The sequence below is a fragment of the Aythya ferina genome, assembly GCF_964211825.1.
Source record: "Aythya ferina genome assembly, chromosome: 2".
Taxonomy (NCBI): Eukaryota; Metazoa; Chordata; class Aves; order Anseriformes; family Anatidae; genus Aythya; species Aythya ferina.
Window position 1 is genome coordinate 127579855 of NC_140297.1, and position 19148 is coordinate 127599002.

The window sequence follows — 19148 nt, forward strand, 5'->3', positions numbered from 1 at the left end:
GGGGCGCGTTGGCGGGCGAGCTCCAAGATGGCGGCCGAGGGCGACTGCGCCTCAGGGGACCGTGTGGCGCTGGCGGCGGCGGCGGAGGCGGTGGCGGCGGGCTGGGTGCTGGAGCTGAGCTGCTGCTGCCTGTGCCGGCACTTCGTGGAGGGCCGCGCCGCCGGGTTCAGGCGGTGGAGGGCCGTGGCGCAGGGTGAGGGAGCTCCTCCCGTCCCTTCCCCGTCAGGACGGGGCTATCGGTTCGTCCCCTCAGCGGGGGCGGGTGGCGGCGCTGAGGAGATCTGGGGAGCCGCCGAGCTGCTGGGTGCTGAGGGAGGGCTCTGCTCGGCCTGGCTGCATCACCCTGGTGCTGTGAAGTATGTGTGGTGTATGTACCGTCCTGTTACAGAACCTGAGGCCTCAGCTGCTGGTGGCTCAGGGCTGCTGAAAGGTTGAAGAGGTTTTAGTAAGGAGATGCAAAAGTTAGGGTAACTTAAATAAACCGGGTTCCTGAGTTTACGTCCTGGCTTCTGATAGAATGCTAAAAGGTTTTGAAGTAGTTAGAATCCATCGGATGCAGGTGGAACAAAGCCTCATGGCTGGATTGTGAATGGAAAAGTTTGTATTTGAAATTAGGAACACTTAAGAGTGAGGATTTTTAATAGAACAAATTGTCTTGATCTCAGATTTGATAGATTTACAGTGATTTTTTTCTGTTGGGAAAAAAAAAATCAGGTACCAGGTTAGAGCTTTGGAGGATTCTTTTTCTTAACCAAAGTAAAAGGTCAAGAGAATAGCAATAGGTATGATTTATTTAAGTTTTTGCAAATAACTGAATACCATGGTATGCAGAATGAATAGTAAAGAGATTAATATGAGAAATAGTGAGATTAAGAAATCTAAAGATAATGAAATGCACCAAGTGGGGGGCTGTTAGATTTCATTATTAATGGTGCTTCTCAGCCTTGGGGCTGCAGCTCAGTAGGAGAATTGCTATGTAATTTCATGAAGGCAGATGGGAAGCAGAGACAAGGCGCAGACTGGAATATCTCCCAAGGAGAATGGGAAGACTTTAGGAGATTGTGTTAGTAGAAACAATTTTTACAATGAATATTTGTGCAGAATACAAAGTTACACGGAACTGGGAAATAATAGAAAATCTGGAATGTGAGAGTTCATTAACAGAGTTGGTGCTGTAAGGTTATTAAGTCAAGAGTGTAATAATCTATGGAAAAAGCTATGTGCACCTATAAGACTGCATTAGAAAACCTTGTTTTGTTATTGTTGGGAATACAACTGTTACTCTTGTATACATCAAAATGAGACTCTATATACTGGTTGGCAGTCAGCCTGAAAGTCAGTTTAAACTGAAGCAAATGCAAAACTGTAAAAGGAGCTATTTTGTTAGGGGATGCATAATACTTACATGCAGCTCAGTACACTACCAAGTAGAAATAGTTTACCTGTCTAGGTAGTCTGTGGTTCAAAGACAGCATGGCAGCATTATGTGCCTTGCCTACCTTTATCCTGCTTTGATGGGTCTGTCACCAGAACTAGTTTGTTTAGGTATCTACATGGAACAGAGTTTCTAGATCTTCTAATGAAAAGCTAAGAAATTAAGTACATTCAAGTGGCTATTGAGAGGGGAACAATTTATATTCAAGGGCACTTCTAACAAATGAATTAACAGAGAAACAGATTCTAGAAAAGCTTAATAAGTCCATGTCGATTAATATTTGTCATTTTACTTGTGAATAATTGGACCTATTTTTCACTCTGTAAACATATCAAGGTTTCTTCTCCTTTGGAATAGCTGTAAGGGAATTTAGTGCCTGTAATCAAGACTGCTTTGTGATACAATCCAAAGCACAGGACATTTTGTTTAAAAATGCAGCCCTGCCCTGAATTAACACTAGTGTAGATGCACCATAAAAGCAAATGGAGGAGCAGAGAAAGCTGAATGATTTCAAGCCACTTGCTAAGTTGAGCTCCTTTTTCTGTTGCATTGCTCACCTGCAGCCTTCTTCCTGCTTCAGAAACTCCCAAGCTCTGGCTCCATCTTCAGGGCATGGGGATCTCTAGCAACAAACTCACCATCCAAACTTACTGAAGCTGAACTGTGTTGCCTGCTATGGGAGATGCATAAATTAGTGGCACTTCACTGCTATTCTAAGCAGTATTGCTTTTTTTTTTTTTTTCACTTCCGATTTTGGCTAGAGCTTTTGCATCACCTGTCCTCACAGAAACAGAATTGAAAACGTGTTCTTCGAAGCCCAAATGACAATATCCTGCTTGATAGTAGATTAAGAAAACCCTGCATGATTACTTAATTAGTTTGTAATTGGATACTTATCCACTGTTCCCTAGGGCATGCTCATACGCTACTGAGCAAGGAAACCAATGCATGTTGTGTTCTGGGTGTGTCAGGGCAAAACTGGGGGTGATGCAGGGGATGCCCCGCTGCACAATCATGGCTTTAGCTAGGCTGCCTATGAAACGTCCTGAAACAGGGTGCTCAGTCTGCAGCTGTCTTAGGTGAGCAGCTTGACAGGTTCTTTGCTTTTCGTTTTGAATGTTTCCATGTTGTGCTGTGAAGATGAATTACTGCATACAGCACGTTAAAATGTAAAGTTCACAGTAATCAGCACGATGGAAATAATCTCACCGCAGCTCCCTGTCTGAAATATACAGTAATCCTTGTGACCTTCCAACCCCATGAGGAGGATTTCCCTTGTGGGTTTAGGTTTCTGCCTAAGCTCTGGTAGCTTTATTGCGTTTGGTCTGCCAGTTGCCACAGCAACGCTGTAAGTGTTAACAGTCTGCTTGGGGCTCTGCTGGGTGGGCACTCCATGGAAATGTTCTCTGGAGCAGATAGTTGTCGGTCTTTTCTGCTAAGCTAGTGAGCAAAACAAACTTTTATTTGTTTATGTAAGATACTGTAGTGTTAAGTTTTTGTTGTTTGTTTTTCTTTGTTTGTTTGTTTGTTTAAAAAAAAAGAGGTGATGCATCTTGCCACTTCTAAACTACTGTTGCGAACTGCAAGAGGAATACATTTTTATGGTCAAGTGCTTAAATATGACTTGTGTTCTTAGAACAGGGAAGAACATTAACTGATAATCTGCTAAATTTCTAATTCATTAGGGATCTGATGAAGCATCTTTAGTCTGATAATGCATTGTCTAGTATATTTGTAGCCACACTGTGGCACTGCTGGAGCAAGACTGACTTAACTTTTTCCCTTCTTTTCCAGCTGTTATTAATGGCTTCTCCAAAATAGCTACACATCAGAAAAAAATGGTGTACCTCTGTCAGCTCTTGATAAGAATTGCAAATGGAAAGAAACTTGGTAAATACTCTGATTTTTTTTTTTTTTTTTGGCCACTTGCTGTTTAAGTAGATCTGAATGAACTTGCACAGATGTGTATTAGATATGCTTTCACATTGCTTCTAATGTGTGTGTATTTATGTATATAAAATGGCTGAAATCTCTGCACTTAGACTGCTAGTGTTCCACATGCACCTGAGCTATATGCAGGACCAGCATTACCCTGTGATGATTTTATTGCACAAAGTTTGAATGCTTATATGCTGCATGTGCTTATGCTGGTCAAATTGTGGGTCTTTCTGTCACAGCAGCATCGACAAAATAAATATACTTGAGAAGATTGACTGGCTCTTAGTAAGCAATATCTGTAAAGTGCAGAGGGGGCGTTTCTTTCTGCAATTATAAATCTAGAAATTAAAGTGGGACAGACAGTAGGAGCAAGATACGGATGAAAAGCTTAATGGCCTTTCTTTTTACAGAAGGTCATAAGACTTTTGACTGGCATTTTGTCTTTGGGATTTTTATTCACTGTAGTGTCTTTTGTTTGGCTTTAAGTTAGCCACAACTCACTAATTTGGCTGAGCCGCTTCTGTGCCCATGCACAAGTTTTTGGAAGACTTAACTTCTTTGCTGCTTCATAAAACTTAGTGAGATTTAAGATTTTTAAAAGCAGTCTTGCCAGTATGAGCATTGAAGAACAAAGGTGTATTCTAGCCTAGAAGTGCAACAAAGACTTATTTTTATAAAATTAAAAGCAGCTACTCTGCTTTAATTTAATGCTGCATGCTTGGAAGTGTTTAAGGCCAGTTTAGCTGGGGCTTGGAGCAAGCTGGTCTGGTGGGAGGTGTCCCTGACCATGGCGGGGGGGTTGGAAGTGTATGATCTGTAACGTACCTTCCAACCCAAACCATGCATAGGCTGTGTTTTGTCTGGAACTGGTCACTGATCCTGCTTGCTGAGAATGTTCCCAAACCTTAGTATTGGCACAATGACATGGCTGCTTCTGCTTTTTCAGTCAACAGTCCTGTGTTACGTTGTTTGAATTTCCCTCTCACTTTAACCTGTTCAAATACAACAAAAAGTTAAGACATGGTAATACAGAGAGATCAGGATTGTGCTTTGTTACAAATCCAAAGCAGCAATACTAAATGTTATGAAAATTGATGCCAAGCTTGTTGTAAAAGTATTATTAATACCATCCCCAATACATAACGCTAAACTTAGCACTATTTCAAGTAGCATTTTAATTGAATGATAAGTAGAAGATGCATAATCTTTCTTAAAAATGCAACAATATTGTTATTAGCAACATCAGGAAGAAAGAGGCTCTAAAAAGGAGAAGATTCCTTCAAGTCTCTTAAACACACCTGAAAAAGGAGACTAAAAATTATTTGAGGAGAAAGGATTTGTAATGATTTATAGTACATAGGACTTCATTGTGTATACATAATGAAATATGCTTAGCTTCCTCCTTTAAGTTTTGTTTCAAATACCAATTTCTAGTTTTTTCCCCTAAGAATGCAATTTTGAAGAGGATCCAAGAATTTCACCTTTGGAATCTGCGCTGTCTTATTGGACTTTGCTTGAGAGGGAAGAAAGTAAATTTGATAAGCTTCATGAAGATATTCGTCGCTTGATTCAAATTCAGGTCTGTGTTATTTATTCAAAACACTTCAGGATGCTAGCTATTCATTCTGCTAAAACGGAGCTTGGGCTATGAACAATCCAAACTGAATTTTCCGAGTTTGTCCTGTTTCCAATTACAGTATAAACAAAGCTGTATGTGAAACCTTTCCCTATCTAGATTGGTTCCTGTTTGGCAGGTTTTGAAAGAATTTCAAACTGGGATAATTTGGAAAAAAAAATTATATCAATTGAGATATCAATTTCAAAACATTTATATCGAGCTTTAAAATATAGCTTGAATAGCTTTACTTTCAGATGAGTTTTTTTGGCTTATGAGTAATTCTCTGTATTATAACACTTCTAATTTCAGTGAGAAACATGTATAAATTTACCTGTTCCTGGTAATGATGGTGGTGGTTGTTTGTTTTTTTCTTTTTTTGAGAAATGTGTTTTGAGATTAAAAGTGCTCGGGGAAAAAAAATCTTGACCTGCTCTGAATTTTCTTAAAACTCAAACTTTCCCATGATAAAATTGTTATATGTTCAGAAACACTTTAACAACTCCATTTTGCTGTTCTTTCCTAATGTGATAGAACTAAGTGTGGACGTGCTGTTTAACTGGAGTTAAGACAGAACAATTTATATTCATTCTTCTAAGTGTTTTTTTTATTTATTTATTTGGAGATAGCCACAAAATATCTGTGCTTAACAAGAAATAATTACCAGTTGTTTTGTTGTTTGTTTTTTTTTTTTTGAATCATTGTCTGAAATATTACATGCATAATCACAAATGTGCTTCAGTGCAATGCTGAATTGGATGTGTCCTCTTTTTAACTGCGTTTAATGTGACCACTTGACATTTTTATTACTGTTGCAAATGAGAGCACTCTATTTAGTTGCACATGAGGGATATTTCACAACTGTTAGGACTGAAAATGTCCTTCAGGGGAAGATGGAAGTAATGGTAAGGGAGAGGAAAAAGGTAAGTAAGGGAAAACTTGCATCAGTGCATCGGATTTGTCTTTAAATCCCCGCTCTTTATACAAGATGTTTAATATTATTTCAGAACTAACTGTAATAACTCAATAATTGTTGGTCATGCTTCTAAATGCATAGATTTCAGGATTTTGGAAGTCTCACAAAATCACAGAAGTGTGACCTCCAATTTTTTTTGTGGTGGTGGTGTTTTTTTGTTGTTCTTTTTCAGGCGAAATGTATTTCAGCTTATTTTATAAGTGTAACTATATTGCTTGTAGGTTGTAGCAGTCCATATGGAAAAAGGATATTTTAAGGAGGCTGCTGAAGTTCTTGAAAGGATGTTTACGGACTCGGAATCAGATAAGGTAGTAACGTGCTTTTTTTTTTTATTTTAGGGGAGAAGAAGAGAACAGTTTCCCAAAGGTGGCAAATGCTACCTGCATAGCATTATCCTAATTCCACTAGGTGCAATCACTTTCATACCTGTGGCAGCTCTCAGTGCAAAAGGATATTTGGAGAAAGGGAAATGATAGAAATAATGCATGATTTGGGGGAGTAAAATGATTGCTTTTAGCAGCATTTGTTCTTCACTGTGGGCAGCAGCGGTCTAAACTTAATCTCCTTTCCCACTTTGAATGAGAGATGAGGAATTCTGGGAAGATGATGCTGCAGTTTTCACAGTATAATCGCGCTGGTAAAGAAATGGTGGGTCCACTGCTCTAATTGGGCTGTTGACTTTTTCTGAGCCTTTGCAGCGTGGTCTTTGTCTTCTCCATTGGTTAGTGTTCTACAGACTGAATCACCAGAAGGAAGGAAGGGTCATTAGCGTCCATTACAGAGTGGATGTTGTTATGCCTCTTTCTGGACCAGATAACATCAGGGCCAGGCCCCTTCCTGGTTTGATGGTCATTGCTTCATGAAGATGCAAGTCTAAGTGCATGTCTGTTTAAAATAATAGCTAATGCACATGCCTGAATTTGCTGAAAACCCTAAGTCTACTTATCGTAATAACTTCAGCAACCTGTAGACCATTGCGGTAATGGGGACTGCTTATAGGAAGCTGAAAAATAGAAGAAAGAAGCAGATTGTATATAGACTTTTGACCTCTCTTTTGAATGTGTACAGTGCTTGCATAAGTCCTTCTTTACTTGTGCTTCATTTATCAGCTAAAAGATAGAAGTAATGACAATCCCCTCATTTTCCCCACCCTTGCATTTTGTGGAGGCAGAACATGATGCCTCACAGTGTGCTACACCATTGAGGAAAACAGGATGAAAAAAAGAACAAAGGACGGCAAGGGCTGCAGGTGAAAAGAAGACAGACAAAAATGCTGCCTGTATGTTCCAGTGGTATATTAGAACACGTGTTCTACGTAAATAGTAGTATGTGTATAACATTGAGATAAATTTTTCAGAAGATTCAGCTGTTCAGAAAATCACAGAATCATTAAGGCTGGAAAAGACCTCCAAGACCATCTGGTCCAACCATCCCCCTACTACCAATGTCATTCACTAACCCACGTCCCTAAGCACCATGCCCAACCTTTCCTTGAACACCCCCAGGGATGGTGATGCCACCATCTCCTTGGGCAACCCGTTCCTATAACTGACTGCTTTTTCTGAGAAGAAATGTCTCCTAATTTATAACCTTATTCTCACCTGGTGCAACTTGAGGCCCTTCCATCTAGTCCTGTCATAGTTACGTGTGAGAAGAGGTGGACCCCCAGCTCCTCACACCTTCCTTTCAGGTAGTTGTAGACTGTACTAAGGTCTTCCCTGAGCATCCTCTTCTCTAGACTAAACAACCCCAATTCCCTCAGCCACTCATAGGACTTGGATTCCAAGCTCCTCATCAGTTTTGTAGCCCTTTTCTGGACACATTCCAGGGCCTCGATGTCCTTGCACTGATGTAGGCTGAGGTAATAGTAGTATTCAAGTTGGTAAACATGAGTGCAGCCTGTGCACAAGTTAGATACTGGCTGTGTTGCTCTCTGCATGATTCAGAGTGGTTGGTAGACAAACATAATGTGATTAATTATGAGTACTTTTGTGCTTTTAATGCTGCTGTACTAAGTAGTCCTTTTCCTGAACACTGTAGACCTGTTTCAGTGTCAGTCTGCAGAGGCAGTATATGAGAAAAGAAACCCAGTAATGAGTGGCCCTTTCTGGGTGTACATTTTGCTCCATTGACCACACTGCTTTCAAGGTTATTCATAAGTGGAATGAAAGTGTGCATCTCTGGGAAGTTACACCTAATATTTGGTGAGCATGTAAACAAAGCAAACTCCTGGCATTGTGCCTAGTTCACAGTAGAACCCTTTCAAACTGTAGTGTGAATTTATTCAGAAAACTACATGATGATCTTTTTTAGCTTTGTGTGGGTCCTATTTATCATAGATGTTAAGATTACTGCAAGATACATATATATATATGTATATATATGACACATGAAAATGTGCTTTTTTTTAGCCTTTAAGAGTGAAGCTGGCAACCATAATCAAAAGCAAAGATCCATATATTCCCCTTCTCCAAAGCTTCAATTACAACCTTTTGATAAGTAAAGTCAAGTCTTACGTCGAACATTTCATGAAAGAAAATGAAAAAAACTTCTTACTACAGGTATGTCAAACTATTTTCAAAAACTTATTTCAAAAGAGATGCATACTTTCAAGGAAACTGTTTACACTAGGTTCAGTTACTGCCTTAGATGAAAGGAAAGCTTTGTCTTCCTATGGCTGATCTTATTAATTGGAAAAAAAAAAAAAGTTGAATTTATGATTAGGAGAAAGTTGGTAGGAATAAGACTCCAGAGGAAGAGGACCAGTTCTGATCTTAGAACTCCTTGAACGATAATGTAACTATATTTCATGTTTATTTTGCCTTCTTTAAGTCTATAAGACTTCTTAAATTAACAGTGAAAGATCAAGACCTGTTAATGTGTTTAAAAGCTTTAGGAATGTCAGAGGAGTTAGAGATTGAAAACTCTTACTGCTTTTTCCTGCAAATAAAAAAAGCTCCTTAGAACCCATCTTGCTCAAAAGTGATTTAAAATTGGCAAGAACAACATTCCTCCTGCAGTTCATCTTCAGGAGGATTGTGAAGAATTTCCCATATGTTTACTCACTATAAAAGAATATTGAGTCACTCAATTACAAAAACACAGACATCTAAAGGTAATAAGAGGTAAATTCTAAATAAACAAACTTGAAGTTCCTTTGGGGTTTTCATTTTATTACCAGAGAGACTAGAGAAACTCTCAAATGTATTCAGAGTATAATATGAGAAATATTTTTTTTAGTAGCTTTTACTCAGCTGCCAGTCCTCAAGTTTATTTTTCAAAGCAATTTATTTGAATCTAAGAAGAGAGAGAGGTTTGGAGATGTCAGAGAAGGCCCCATACTCCATACCTGCATACCTCCATTCCTGGGCTCTGTGTTGCTTCCCTACTGCCTGTATGCACATCCTTCTTACTGTCTGCACCAAAGTTGCAATCTTCTTACTTCTAAAAAATTTTTACTTCAGCCTGAATTACTCCAGGATGTAGAGGATAGCACGGTGTAAAGAGTTCACTCTTTTCTGTACAATACAAATAACTGCTTCCCAGCAGTGTACACTGTGTTCTCTATAGAAAAACACCTTAGCTTTAACTCTTTCTTCTTGTGCCGTATGTGGAAATATAAAAGGTCTGTATTGCTAGATTGTTCTCTAGACTGCCTTTTCTAGCTTACTATCAAGCCTGGAATCTACAAGGTTGCAACTCCTACTGTTGATGAAATTCTTGCACTTCAAGAAACTTAGAGGTAAACTACCCTAAGAACAATCTGCAGATACTTCAATGCAAAAAAAAAAAAAAGACCATCCAAATAGGATCACTCAGGGAATACTTATAATTTTTTCTGTGTAATAACTTAGTAGTCCTTAAAAAGAACTAGTTTTAGGGAGAAGTACAATTTGAAAGTTACTGTTACGTTTTAAAATGCATTATTAGTTAATTTTTTAAATTAAATCCTTTCTACAAGTTATTTATATGGAAGCATATTCTCTCTTACACTCGTGTTTTGGTACCATCAACGACTGTAAAGACAGAATTTTGAAAATTAACAGCTGAAAGATGTGGTAAGTTGAGCAGTTATGGAATTTCTGGGAGTGGAAGTATTCTGTAACCAGGAAAAAACTTTCAGTATTTTCATGTTTGAATTAATGAAATAGAGACTGCTTTTACATTATCTGTTTTTTACAAAAGTTGAGAGATTACGCAAGTTACTGTGAAGGACAAGTTAAGATTTCAAGAAGACTGAAAATTGGACAGATGACAGAAAACTAACAGGAGGCAAAATCAAGCCCTGAAAAGAATAAATGGATGAAAAATGGGAGCAACTGGCTAAGCAGAAAGAGAATTCATTCTGGGCCTGCAGTGAACTTGTCAACACTGAACTGTTATGATTTTTAGTCATCTTTGAGCACTGCTAAATAGATCTCCTTTCGGGTTGTGTAGACAGTGTTAGAAAGTGGTTGGCTCTGCTTAGTAATTATGGTGCACAGATAGAGTTTTTATATCACTTCAGTGGTAAGTAGACCTTAAGATAGTAGAGAAGAACATTAGTGGCGAAGTAGCATGAATGACATCATATGGACTTTTTTTTTAAGGTGTTGTTATATCCAGTAGATAAGAGGAACTTTGGGGAAAAGTACTAATCTCATAATACTCTAGCAATTTTATAAAATAATGGACTATCCCTCTCTCCTTGAGAAAGGAGGAAGAATCATCTTAATTTGTGGCTAAAATAATTTAGGCAGGATAGGATGTTAAAATATTTTTTGTGAATACAGGAGAAGTTGTTTTGCAAGCTTAAAGTTTGATTGGACGTACCTTTGAAAGTGTTGTAAGTATTCTTGATCTTGCCATGCTCTAACATCAGTGTAACTAGATGAATGTGTGAGGACTGTCCGTTTTCAATTTGTACTCTAGTCTTAAAAAAAAAAAAAAAAAAAAAAAAAGACTTCAGAGTACTTCAGTAGTATTTGCAGTCTTGATCTCTGCAATGTATTTCACACATCATCAGTATGTTCAGTTCATATAAATATTACTTGTGGCTTGGACTGAAATTTCTCTGAATTACTAGCTGGTAAAGATTTTGATGGATTTCAACCTACCTCATTACAATTGTTCTGAAACAAATTACTTTAGTGATAATACCCTTTGAAGGGTCTGTGGAATAAGTACTGTTAGTAAAGCTAATGCAGAGTACACTTACCTAAATAGCAGCTTATATTAAAATTAATGTACTGGCTGCTATAATTTTGAATCATCAATTCCATTTCTCACAGGCAGCCATGGCACAGGTAGAGTCTAAAGGACTGGAAGCAGTAGTGTTGCAGAATATAACTGTGAAAGCCAGTGAAGAGGAAGAAAATGATTTGGAAACAACACAAAGGTATGTATTTAGCATTTTAGTGTTGAGGGGCTGATGAGATATAACCCTGTCAGGCAGCTCATTGCCACTCAGCTGCTCATGTACTCACCCCAGGTGGGATGGGGGCGAGAATCAGAAAGGTAGAAGTGTGAGAACTCAAAGGGTTGAGATAAGGATAGTTCAGTAAGCAAAGAAAAAGCTGTACACACAAGCAAAGCAAACCAAGGAATCCATTCGCTGCTTCCCGTTGGCAGGCAGGTGTTCAGCCACTTCCAGGAGAGCTGGGCTCAACAGATATAACGGCTTTGTGGGAAGACAAACACCATCACTCCCAATGTCCCCCCTTCCCCTCCTTCTTTACACCAGTTTTTGTTGCTGAGCACAGTGCCACATGGTGTGGGACATCCCTTTGGTCAGTCTAGGTCAGCTGTCCTGGCTGTGTACCCTCCCAGCATCTTGTGCACCTCCAGCTGGCAGGACAGCATAAGAAACAATAAAAAGTCCTTGTCTCTAAATGCTGCTCTGCAACAACTAAAAACATTTGTGTGTTAGCACCATTGTTTCCATCAAAAATACAAAACAACATCATGTGAGCCTCTGCAAAGAAAATTAACTCTGTCCCAGCCAAAACCATGGCAGGAACATGTTTGGATACTAACTTGAAACCTGTAGAATTAAGAGTAAGTAGAAGGAAGGACATTATATTCCAAATCACTCTCCAACAGAAAGTGAACTACTAATTTATTCTCTATTTTTAAGTATTAGCCTTTCTGTAGTTGTTATTCTTGGCATTTTACATCAGATAGCTTGGCACTGAGTTTCAATACTTGCTGAAGATGCATGATTTTCAGTTTAAACAGCTGTCCGTCTTGTATAACAATAAAAACATTGGAATGCTTCTTAGAAGTTTTCCTTTACACTTGATTGAGCTCGTTTTAGTCTTTAATTTCAGACTATAGGTCATCTGATGAAGAGAGAGAACAAGGAAAGGGAATTGTGTTACTTTTTTCCTTACAGCTAAATGCAGGATCTACTTGCTTAGTGATTCTGCTATTATGATAAATAAATATGTAGCTTCATAGACAGAACATAGGGTATGACTCTGGCAATGTGAAACGTCAAAATAAATACTTTTATAAGAAGTGCTGAGGAAACTTGAAACATGTTTACCTTTTTACCCCTTTGACTGTCCTTTAAGTAATGCTGATATTCTAGGTTTATTGCCACTTGCTTTTCCACTTGTTTTTGTGGTTTTTGGTCAGGATAGAGTTTGTGTTTCTGCAGTTTTATACCTACAATACTTAGCATGATTTAGTTAAGAAAACTGATTGATGTAGAATGTACAAACAAACAAAAAGTAAGGTAAGTAAAATAAATGAAATGCATCATATCTTCAAATAAATGCATGTCATGTTATGGAAAAGTTTAAGGAGTTACTTCTGTAATTGCATAATTTTGTAAATTTCTGGAAGGAATTATTTTACATGAACAAGTTCTGTGTTTTTCGAGACTTTCAGTATTAGCAGTAGCATTATAAGTAAGTAGATTGATGTAGTTAGCGTTTGTATGCCTCTGTTTCTGTAGAGAAATCTTGGGATTTTATTTAATGTAAATACTGTTGATTCACATCAATGGCAAGTTGTTGTCTAGGAAATTATTTTTATTTATTTTAAGATTTACAGAAGAGCAACCAAGTACTACAAATCAGTTACCTGAAGATGCAGCAAAATCAAGGTAAAAATGATTTTTTGTGTGACTTCTGGTCATACATGCTTCATGATTATTTTTTTTGTATTTTTACTTCAGTTCTGTATTCTTTGCAGGCGTCGTTCTATGGGGAAATTCAGAGCACATAGCGTTCTTCAGAGTGAGTGTTAGCTTACTTTTTATACTTTCAAGATAAAGCCATGTCAGACATTGTTTTTCCAAATGGGTTGGTGGTTTGATAACTGCTCTCCAATATGATTGGATTCTTACAAACATGATTACGGTGAGAAGAAAACTCCTGATTTCTGTCTGCAGGTTTCTGCATGTGTGGAGTGTTGCTGCATTTACAAAATGTTTTAAAGTTCCCTGGCAATTAATTTTGCAAAATCATTCTCTGTTTTCTGTTATGCTGTGTTTTTTGTTTTGTTTTACTAGATGGTATTCTGTACAGAAGAAGGTAGACATAGTAATAAGACTTGTCTCTTTTGGGCGCCCAACCTAGATAACATTGGGGTGACGGAAGGAAAGAGGCTGTCTGACAGAAAAAAAAAGAAGTTGTAGAGTAAAATGCAGGGTTAGGCTGTTCATGCATCATCCTGGTACTGTTTTCCTAAAAGCTTAAGTCATGGATTTTGTCACACCTACAAGGTTCTGAAAATCATTAGTACCTGATTACCACAAAGAGATGATGTTATAGCCACACATGGCTAGCTGCTCTCTGACATATCTACTTGTCTACCCACAGTTATCTGTTGCTTCTGTTGTGCTTGGAAGGGTGAACTGTTAGGATAGCATGGTTACTTGCCTTAGAACCTCACATATCTTCTATGGAAAAGATAGAACCTATGCAAAAAGTATAATATTTCTGACCACTGGTTAATTTCTATTCTCTCTACCTAAACTGAAAGAGATGCATATAGTAGGAATATTTTTTTTTTAAGCGTAAAATAAAAATTTTTCATTGGTACATAGCATTTTTTACCTAATTGCGTAAAATAACTCTTCTGTGAGCTCTGTCTCATACAAAATAGTCACTTTCTTGAATAGAGTACTTAGTCTTTGGACTAAGGCGAGATTATGTGTATACATATATAAAAGTATATTCATATATGAACACTGAAATTTTACCACTCTGTCCAAGCATATCAAAACAGTATATTGTAGTCTCACATAATTGTTAGCATTTGAAATAGAACTGTAGAATTGCTAGAATGTACTGCTTTAATGTTGACTCCTTATCGATCTGGATGTATGTTGTTTCTAGGTCTGAACAGCTTGCAAAATGTGGAAGAAGTTGTAGATAGTCGGAGTTCTGGCCGAAGAAGACAGGTTTGTATTTGATTTCTATTCTAAGTAGTGAGAAAATGAGTCTGCCCTGCAGTAGATTTTTTTTTTCCAGCTGTATTAGACTCAGCATTCAAAATTCTTGGGTTTAAGATTCTTTACATTATTCAAGCTGTGCTATATAGCTTCTGGGACTGTTTAACTTCTAATTTCTGTCTTAGGGGGAAAAAAAAAAAGTATTTCTGGTACTATCTCAAGTATTGTTGCTAATGCTCATGAGATTTGAATTTGTTCAAATATTATTAGCGCTAAAACTTAGTCTGAGTCTTTTTAGATGTTTTTGTGAAGTTGAAAACGTGCAAGTTTTTATTTAAAAATAAAAAATAGTAAAACTTTGTGTTAAAGAATTTGGTATGTCATTTGCCCATAAGACATCAAAGATGTTTTTCTCCAACTCGGAAGCTGAATAGAGATTTAATAACTTAATAAATCCAAACTTTGTTTGTCTGAGGTATTTACTTAAACTGTTTTGATTTTATAAGCAAAAAAAAAAAGTAGATTTTTATAATGCTCCATTTCAAATAGTCATTTGAACTCTCTTCATGATTAAACCTACTCCATTATATTCAGCAATTCTATAATTCCCTACAGGTGAAAAGTACAGACGTGTATTCCTTAATAGAAGTGAATTTGAAGCTGATTTGATTTTAGGGATTAACTGCTACAAACTGAGCTTGTATATAGCTCATTTTCTTCATTTATGATAAAATGATAAAGCACTTCTGAACAAAATTAATATTAAATAAATGTATTCCTCTTAAGAGAATCTCATCAGAAGTAATATGGAGTCTTTCTGTTAACAGTTTGTGCCATTAACTAAATGTGTTCATTTTGGTGCAGGCTGTTTCATTCTTCTGGTGTTCATTTTGATACTTAACTTTTCATATAATACCAAAGGATGAACTGGCTTATGTTTTCTTTTCCAGACAGTCCTCAAGGAGAGTTGTAATTATTCCTATCTTTTTAAGAATTTTTAGTGAAGTTGAAGAATTGGTTAAATCTTCATTTGTATTCTTTCTTCAAATTGGTTGAGGTCCTAATGAGAGTTCTAATGCTGTTAAGATACAGTACCACCATATATTGGAGGTTGAGCCCCTAGCTACATACATGTATAAACACGTAGTTCTTTACTTTCTCACAAATCTTAGGAATCTTTACATCACTGAGAGTCTCTTTAGCAGTTGCAAATACAGTCAGTGCCCTAAAAACCTTAAAAAAATAAAAATAAAAAATCAATGCTCACAGGATTTGCCTGTTGCATTCAAAAGCATAATAAATGTTTTTTTCTATTTCATACATGGACAGGTATCTTGTCAGCCAGTTGCTGACAGGCATGCACACTTCTGTCAGTCTTGTTTCAAACATGAAGTTTGAAACTAGTTGGACCCCAATTGACACAGAATTAATGACAGCTTTATATTCATGTATTTATTTATTCAGGCAGTATTTACTGAGATGGCTACAAACAGTGAGTTGAGACCTCGGGCTTGTGCAAAGATCTCATTGGAAAAAAAATGCTCTATGCTTAATTCTGTTATTCTAAATTCAACCTTATTTGAAATGTAAATTTATGGAATGTATAGAAAGCAATAGAAAAGGGTATCTGATAGTGAAAACTCTGAAAAAAATGTAAAAGCTTGAAAGAAATTAAAACTCAATCTGAACATTTAGAAAACTATGCATTTGCTCTGATATTTATGCCATACTAGTGAGACCTCATAAATATTGCGTAGAAAGCCATGATAATTGGCCTTTTAAACAATAAATCTGCACCTCTGCTTAATTATCTGGGTTGTATAAGATAGTCCACATGCATGAAAGAATGCTGTGAATGTCAGAGCTGTTGACTTCTAGAACTTCCTTTTCCATCCAGTCCCTCTTTCAATGTTAGCATTGTTTGCTCTTGTTTTGTAAATGGCATTTCACTGCAATGGTTCAGTGCCTGTTTACAGCCTTTCATTGCTGCGTTTTCAATTAACGGCATACAGCAGTCTGGAGTGCTATTGAAAGGAAACGTACGTTATTTTCTCATTCCTAAATTGAATTCTTACGGGATGCAGGTGTCACAAAGACGTCAGGGAGCTGTTTGTACTCAACCTATTCTCTATATGTGTATGGTCAGTCCTTGGAATTATCTAAAATCAGTTTGACAATTTGCTTAAATGTCTGAAAAATCTGAGTTTTCAGAATTTAGTCAGACTTGTATAGAAAAAATCCACATATTTGAACTTGAAGAAAGTTTCAGAGCAAAGAGTCCCAGCATGCACAAGGGAAAGGAGATAGCTAGAACAAAACTGGCTCTGAGGCATAACAAGATCTTTTGATAAGGGATGGTGCATTTACGCAGGCTGTCTGGCAAACTGAAGTTTGCTCTGCCAGCGTTCTGAGCTAGCCAAAGGTCAGATTGCTCTGGGCCAGGCACTGTGATTATGTTAGCTCAAGCACAGTGCTGCTTTATGTCTGGTCTCTCAACCAGTCTTGGTAGCTTGTAACAGCAGTGCCGGAGTCCACACAACTGCCATCCCAGAGCACAGTCAGTTTGTTGGCATGTGTGGGGAGACAACTTACTGATCAATATAGCTGCTTGGTGAAGAGGGAAAAATGGGTCAGTTTCTGATTTACCTGTACAGCAGGCTGCACAGTTATACGTTAAAGTGCAGAAACTTGTCTGCAAAGAAAGCCTGCTGTTACCAATTTTAAAAGCAGAAAACAAACAAAAAAAAATGTTAACAGCAAATGTAATTAATCACTACAACAAGTAACAACAGTTGTGATTGTCTCTGTGCTGGAAGTGTTTGAATTAACTGGTGCAGTAGGTCAAGCGTAACTGTGGTACTTGAATAAAGATTATACTTAGGAAAGTTTTCTGGCGTGCTGTGAAAGGAGATGATCTAGATGATTTCAATGGGGTCTCTGGTCTTTTAATAATAGTTGTGGTTTGTTTGTTTTTTAACACAATACTGTCAATGCTGATGTTGCAAAAGATTTGTGGAACACGAAGTGTTGGGTAAAGGAGGTATTTTTGATAAAGGGTAGACAATTTTAGGGAAGTGTTAGGTTTCTTTTTACAAAGACAGCTAAACTACTACCACACAATTCTTTCACTGGCTAGTCAGTGAGGCATGTATCAGGGATCATAGTTTCTTGAAAAGGGCACCGTTAGTTACATTAAGTTAGAACAACTTTGAGATACAAAGTTTGTTGATATTCATGTACCTCAGCTTGAACTGTGTGTAGATTCCAAATTTTCACTTGTCGCGGAATAACCAGAATACAACTTTGATCAGGCTGAATGTTATGTCTCTTCCCCTGCAGTGACCCCCCCCTCACTGTTGCTTCACCTTCATCAGGATGAATTCAGGGGAGTGAGGGTGCAGCCAAAGAAAAAGCTGTATGTGACAGTGCTGAAACTGTCACCTGGTCATCCTCTGTGCATGAATCCTTGTTGTTCTTAGAGCAGAATCTTTTAAGGATCTGTCGATGGGTTCTTAGTCCTTAGGGAAGGAGAAAATGAGAAGGGAAAAAAAAGTATCTCCTTGGATCAGTGACTTACCAGAGCATCCTTGGACCTGTTGTGGCACTGACAGTTGTACTGACTTACCCTGAGCTGCCCCGTCCAGCCACCTCTTTTTCACAAGCAGGATGGGGATGCATTTCTCAGATGACAGGAGTCACAAGAGATTTACATTTCTGCTAGGTAACATTATTTGCTGAGTGAAGTGATTTGTTTCCTCATAATTCACTGATTTCCTCTATATTAGTTCTAGGATTTGGCTTTATCAAGCTCAAATCTCTGTAAGCTGAGGCTGTTCATTTATAGCTGTGCATTTTTGTTACTATCTGATTCTTTGTAGATGGGAAAGCTCAAATTGCAGAGTGCTCAGCCTGAATATCTTGGGTCTTCCTGCCTGACAGGCAGTACTACTTATCCATTTGATAGCTAAAAGTGATATATTACTAATGAAGAGATCTTGTACATATTTTAGTATACTTGTCTTTTCATACCCCAGTGACAGACTGTAGCCACTAGACCTTCAGCTTGAGCCATCTACACCTCTTACTGTTCTTATGTTGTGTAAATGTCTTTTTTTCTTCAATTTTTTCGAATTCGCCCATGGATTTTACTAGCACATCCTCCCTCATATAATGCTTTGTAAGTTTGCTTACAAACTTAATGCTGTAAGCACATTACCAAAGGATCAGTCCCCTATCATATAAGGAGCATGGGTGTGTTGATGTTGGGAATACTCACAACTTGGCCAGATCCTGCTCGTTTCCAATTTGTTAAAGGATGTTAGGAGCAGCTGCTTCCTCTAGCAGCTCTTGCCCACCTCCAGGAGCCCAACTCAGTGCACCTAGAGCTGTGGAGTGTCTGTACCACGTGGCTGAGGGACATGGTTGCAGCTTTCCCAGTTGAAGGTTCAAGTAGTAGAAGATTAAAAAATACATCCCACTGAATATACTGTGTTCAGTTTTGGGCCCCTCGCTACAAGAAGGACATCGAGGTGCTTGAGCGGGTGCAGAGAAGGGCGACGAAGCTGGTGAGGGGCCTGGAGAACAAGTCCTACGAGGAGCGGCTGAGGGAGCTGGGCTTGTTCAGCCTGGAGAAGAGGAGGCTCAGGGGTGACCTTATCGCTCTTTTTAGGTACCTCAAGGGAGGCTGTAGCGAGGTGGGGGTTGGCCTGTTCTCCCACGTGCCTGGTGACAGGACGAGGGGGAATGGGCTTAAGTTGAGCCAGGGGAGTTTTAGGTTAGATGTTAGGAAGAACTTCTTTAC

At 38.1% G+C, this 19148-nt stretch overlaps 1 protein-coding gene across 2 annotated transcripts in view; it reads left to right on the forward strand.

Annotated features, from left to right (window-relative positions):
* The window catches only part of TERF1 (telomeric repeat binding factor 1), a 27495-nt gene continuing 8347 nt past the window's right edge, over positions 1–19148 (forward strand). For both annotated transcript variants that reach the window (XM_084511017.1, XM_084511016.1), the window contains exons 1-9: positions 1–193; positions 3230–3325; positions 4822–4952; positions 6186–6272; positions 8376–8525; positions 11235–11341; positions 12995–13054; positions 13144–13187; positions 14292–14356. In XM_084511017.1, the coding sequence (XP_084367143.1) occupies positions 28–193; positions 3230–3325; positions 4822–4952; positions 6186–6272; positions 8376–8525; positions 11235–11341; positions 12995–13054; positions 13144–13187; positions 14292–14356 (906 nt within the window). In that variant the 5' untranslated portion in view covers positions 1–27. The remainder of the gene's footprint in view (positions 194–3229; positions 3326–4821; positions 4953–6185; positions 6273–8375; positions 8526–11234; positions 11342–12994; positions 13055–13143; positions 13188–14291; positions 14357–19148) is intronic.